At 43.7% G+C, this 5,855-nt stretch overlaps 1 protein-coding gene across 1 annotated transcript in view; it reads right to left on the bottom strand.

Annotated features, from left to right (window-relative positions):
- The window catches only part of LOC111238076 (microtubule-associated serine/threonine-protein kinase 1-like), a 38,807-nt gene extending 36,064 nt beyond the window's left edge, over positions 1-2,743 (bottom strand). Inside the window, exons 1-2 of the mRNA XM_022767476.1 lie at positions 2,699-2,743; positions 1,678-1,718 (exon numbers count right to left, since the gene is read on the bottom strand). Coding sequence (XP_022623197.1) covers positions 1,678-1,718; positions 2,699-2,743 — 86 coding nt within the window. The remainder of the gene's footprint in view (positions 1-1,677; positions 1,719-2,698) is intronic.
- Between the last annotated feature and the right edge of the window lie 3,112 nt (positions 2,744-5,855).

Raw genomic sequence — 5,855 nt, 5'->3', positions numbered from 1 at the left:
AAGTAATATTATAATATCTATACATAATATATACGGATATTGAATGAAAGCAGGATATTTTTTAAAGCTTTAACAAAAACTTTATTGTCCAAAATGACATTTCAGTGCACCTGGAAATGTAAAATTTCAATGGGAATTAAATAAAAATAAAAAAACATAAGTATTATAAATATATATATATTTAACTTGAATGAAAACAAAGGATCAAATATACATAAAACGCATGCCCTGTTATAACCTTGAAAATTAAATTACAGGATGTAACTTTTTCCAAGAGGTTTAAAAAACTATTGTTGTTTTAATTTTTGATCTACTTGTTTTAAATAATTCTTATATGATACACAAAGATCCACAAGCTCCAGGTTTTCCAAGTGCTTGGTGAAAATTGCGAAAGCCTGGTGCTCATTGTTCACAAAAAACTGGGATTTTTTTTTTTTGATGAGGTAAAATTCTTAAACTGGGCATTCGGGTGAACTGCTTATTGTACCATGCATTAGCAGAAAGCTTGGACAGGATAGCACACAACTAAGCGTGGCGTGCTAATGACAGCTTAATTGCATATAACCTGGGCTTCCTGGAGGCACCCCGGCGGTCTGGAGAGGTTTCCCAGGATTGGTAATCAGGGATAACGGTTTTGGTGGATAAATTCTGTTCACGTATTCTATCCTCCGTTATTATTGCCCAAGTATGCACATTATCCTATTTGTATTCCTTTTTTGAAAGTCGTTTGTTAATCTCTGACCGATGCTTGAGCCAGGACCCCCCCCTCTCTCCCCCTCCTCTCCCCTTCCCTTCTCCCCCCCCCTTCTCTCCCCCCTCTCTCCCCCTCTCTCTCTCTCTCTCTCTCTCCTCCTGTCTCCTCAGTCCAGATGGACGGGGCACATTGGGCTGAAACTGCAGCAGACACTCGGTGCACCGAATGAAAACAGTGTGAGCGGAGCCAGATCTCATGCCAGCACTGCCTGGCTCTTTACAAAACCCTGCATGCTGAGCTAGAGATAAAGAGAGAGAGAGAGAGAGAGAGAGAGAGAGAGAGAGAGAGAGAGAAAAGGGATGGGGGGTGTAAACAAGGGTGGAGTAAAGAGTGATGGAGAGAGAGGTGGTAGAGGAGGTGGGGGGAGGGGTGTGCCTGGAGCCTTATCCTTGAGCCTTCGTCTTCTGGCCTTCAGCACTGTGTGTGTGTGTGTGTGTGTGTGTGTGTGTGTCTGTGTGTGTGTGTGTGTGTGTGTGTGTGTCAGTGTATAGTTGCAGGTGCAATTAAGGCATTAGCCGCTTCACACCGTCCCCTGTCACACGCAAGGTAATGTGGTTAAGGTGCTGTTAGCATCGCATTGACCGCCTGCTAACAGTCAGTCAGTGCAATTATTAGGTTAACCTTCAGATAGAGATTTGTGTGTGTGTGTGTGTGTGTGTGTGTGTGTGTGTGTGTGTACATGCATCCACCTGCTGCGACTGAGCTCCTCTGAAGCACAAAATATGTATCATACTGTGGCAGCTGGTGCAAGGACAAACCTCCAGCACAGCAGAGCGTTTTTCTGTTGTCACTCACCGGCCACAAGGTGAAGTCTATGTCACGGTTAACAATTACCTCCAGAGGAGAAAAGTTGCGTGGCGAGGCGAGTGGAAAGCACTCACCCGATAAGCAAGAAGAAAATAATAACCTGGCCTTCGTCTCACCTCGGGATCAGGAGCCAGTCGCAGGCCACACGGCCGTCCGACTGTCCCGCGGGTTCACATGTTAAAAGAGACAAATCCCTCTTTACAAGGACGACTGAATATTCAACCCATTGATCCCTTTTTGCTTTGTCCTTCATTGATCGGGCTAATTGACCCTGAGCTGTCGGTGCAGAGGGGAACATGACTTACAAGAGGCATCAAGAAAAGCTTCTCAATGATGAGGAGAGTTAACTGTACAAACAAGCCGTGAGCGGACCTGACAGCCACGGAGCAGCTGCACAGTCCACTGTTTGTTTTCATGTGTTCTTACTAAGCTGCACAAGTCCCCCGAAAGCACCACCTTCCCCTTGTAGGAAATTCTCATCCTGCAACAAGAAGATAATCTCTCCTTTTTTTTCCCCTATTTTATGAATCATAACAATTTTTCAAAAATAAAATAAGCCATGATGAAAGTGTAAATGCTGTTTTTAAAACCTGCTGTTCTTCGCTGCAAAGGGTTTGTAAATCTTTGGCTTTGAAAGGCGAAATCAAATATGCAGAATATAAAATCATTGTAATCGCTTAATTTAAATTCACAGTATGTGTCGTTTGCAGCTACGCTGATGGTGAACTTAAACAATGGTGATGTCGGTCTGTCGGTCACTGAAGTTCAGACTGACTGTATGTCAACAGCTGCTGGACTTATTGTCCTGAAGTTCTGTCCAGACTTTTGATTAACCCATTCTCCTCCTCCGTCACCATGACCTTGACATTTACAACCGGTCATGTCTCCCTAACGATGAATTGTAGGTCACAAGGTCAAAATTTGACCATATAAACATATTAACTTATCAGCAGAAGCCCTGCAGGACATTTCTCACCAGACTTTCATTGTTCTGTTTAGTGCTGCAGGGGCAAAGAAACCGGTCCAAAAAAAAAAAGCCCATTTAGAAATAAACACAAGGAGAAAAATCTAAATGCATTGCATCAATGAGTGGAACAGAGCAGACTGCTGAATCCAGACCTGTGAACATCTGCTCACTGTCTGTCTGATGTCCCTCTGCGGGGCTCTTTCTAGTTCAGGCATGTCTAGACAATAAAAAAGAACCAGTTGGCACATTAAACAAAGTGCAGCCGTCTATTGGTGGCTGAAGGAAGAAACAGGCACCGTGGATATGATGCTTCCCTCCTCTCATGACTTATTTCCCCGGTTTGAGCCTCCACATACAGGAGCAGCTGCGCATACAGAAATATACTGTGTGCAGTGAACCTACAGGACTGTAGATTATCTCGGTGGCTCAATTATTAAATCCTCAAGTGACACGGCCTTTATTAACCTGGTAGAAATTCCATTACATTTCTTACTGTCACATATAATCTGCCCGACTTTTCCCTCATAATCCTCAATTCCACTTTAATTTGTAAAAAAAAAGGTCGGAAAGAGGAAACTCATTTCCCCAAATTCCAATCTAGACTTCGTCAGCCCTCATTAGGCCGGGACCAGCACACACCGGTCCGCTGCTGCTAAATCTGCCTTTTGTGACTCGCGGTCTCATCGTTTCCACACCAGGAAAAAAAAAATAAAAAAATAAAAAATGAAGCGGACAATGTCTCATTAAGGAAACATGATCCTCGCTCCACATCCGGCTGTGCGCTATGACATATTCTATAAAAGCTGGGGCTTAATTCTCCCGTGGTATAATTAGTCTGTCGCAAAGCCACGATTATCGCTCATTGCATGGTTGCATTTCACACGTCACCGCATGTTGAAAGAGTGTTTTTTTTAAATAAATAAATAAATAAATAAATAAATAAATAAAGGCAAACACGGTCTGCGGGTTCACAGCTAAATGCTCTCTGAGCTCCAGCGATGGAGTCTGGCGGTGGCGAAGGGTGACTGACAACAGATGGGAGGCTCTGTCACAAACAACGACAAGCCCACTGATCACAGATTAGAAAGCAACACAGCTCTGCACTATATTTGCTTCCTCTTCTGACAGTGAGAGCTGCTCTTTTTATTTTTTTTATCCAGGTTTAGCTGCGTCCTGCGGGGGAGCGAGCTGAGGTCTCGGTGCTTATAAATGAGTGTGTGATCCCTTTAGTCCCGGGCTGTCAGCCCGACAGGAGAGTGTGTGTTCACGGTAAAGAGAGGGAGGCTGTGCAAACTATGAATATTCAAATATTCTCACTGCAGGGTGATTGTAATAGCAGAGGTTTATACATGAGCGTTTTGCCTTAGAAACACTTCAAGTGCTTTCAGATACAGATTAATGGCGGGATTTTTAAGTGTCCAACCTGCAGATTGGCCTCTTTCTGTCAAAGCACGTTGTCCTATATGTGTCCCAATGTGCGTGCGTGTGCGTGTGTGCGTGCACTCCAGGGGCTTGTTTTAATGGTTTTGAGTCACTGTCATCTCCTCAGCGCATCATTTGTTACCTCACTCAACCCGAGGCGAAGTGCGCAGAGATGAAGAGCATTTTGAAATTTGAAAGTTACGTTTCACAAACCTCCTCCTCATCATTTAGATTCAGAGCTGCGCTTGTGTTGTCTGATCTTCTCCAACCGAGTTCAACCATTTATAAATGACTTCCTGTCTGTATGATGATAATATGACACGTGTCTGTGCTGCGGCCTCTTCAGTCAGGGGGCAAACGGTTTTGACGCAGGTGGTGGATTCTGGTGCATGTTCCCCTGCCATCTGACCACACGGTAAAAGGCCCTTTGCTGTTGTGTCCTTCAAGTCATCGCGTCCGCACTGAAGGAATAAAAATCGCCCCTGCGATAATGAAATGGCGTTGGCTGAGCTGCGGCGCCTGTAAAAGAGAGACGGAGCGGACCAGTCATCATCTGCTGGGTCTGACAGGTGGAGGAGGCAGAGGAGCTGATAGGCGGGGAGGAGGCACGAGTGTGACGCGAACTACGGCTCTCTGGTGCTTTGCATTTATGTGCAGCCGCATATTTTATGTCTGATACGTGAACATCAGGCCCGTGGTCACAATGACTGCTTCAGAGAAAGTGATTGTTAAGACTTAAAGGTTTGTTTTTACTTGTTTTGACTCATTTGCATCAATTATGTGTAACAGAAAAAAAACAGCCCCAGGAGCATTATAATCTAAATTTATATCTTTTTAATTATTTGTTTATTAATTTATTTGTTTTTGATTTCTTTATTTTGCTTGTTCGCCTTAGATAATGTTCACACCCCAAGGACAATCCTTATACCGCCATATCATATGTTTTTATAAATGTGAATGCATATTAATATCATTTTATAATCATTTTCTATTGTGAAAACGGGACAATAATTCACTGTGTGTATGATTTTCTTTGGCTCAATAAAACGTGACATTAAAATAAATATTAACATTTTTATTTACACACAAAGGTTTGACTTTAACATAGATAGCTTATTGTTTTGTGGCTATTATTATGCAATGCTGATAAAAATTATTATCATAGTTGTGTGTATGTGCTATTCATAGCAGTACACACACACACACACACACACACACACACACGTGTCAGCAAGCCACATGGAGGGCTGCAGTGTCACAGGGTGCAGATGTTCATTCTGTGTGTTCATTCATGTTAGTCATGTTGAAGCAATGCATCATGGGTGTGACCCCTGACCTCAACTGCAGGGGAGGTGGGGTGTGTCACCATATGGTGCTGAGAGAAAGATTGTGTGTGTGTGTTTTTGTGTGTGTGTGTGTGTGTGTGTGTGTGTGTGTGTGTGTGTGTGAAAGAGAGAGTGACGGTTGGGATGATGAGACCCAGGGGAGTGACAAGGCAGTTGAATAGGACATGCACGGCCAATCACAAGTCAACACACAATGTTATAGGAACACACACACACACACACACACACACACACACACACACACAAAATCATTCAGCTGTCCTGCCTATATCTATAAAATGCCAGTGACTTTGTGAGTCTGACTGTATGATGATTAATGTCCTCGCAGTTCCTGTCATACATCACAGCAGAGCAGCGGGGCTGAGCGGTGGGGATGATGAGACGTGGAACCATCAGAGCACCTCACTACTAATCCTCCCTCGATTCCTTTATACCCTCTTCCCTCTCTCCTCCCCTCCCTCTCTTTTCACAGTAATAGGGGTCAATTTGCCTCGGAGCAGCTCGGACGATTCTATAGCAAACACAACTGCCATAATGCAATCGGAATGACTGAATGAAT

Source organism: Seriola dumerili, unplaced genomic scaffold (assembly GCF_002260705.1).
Source record: "Seriola dumerili isolate Sdu_G_001 unplaced genomic scaffold, Sdu_1.0 BDQW01001191.1, whole genome shotgun sequence".
Lineage (NCBI taxonomy): Eukaryota > Metazoa > Chordata > Actinopteri > Carangiformes > Carangidae > Seriola > Seriola dumerili.
Note: the sequence above shows the minus strand (reverse complement) of the source record. Positions and strands in the feature narration are given on the sequence as shown.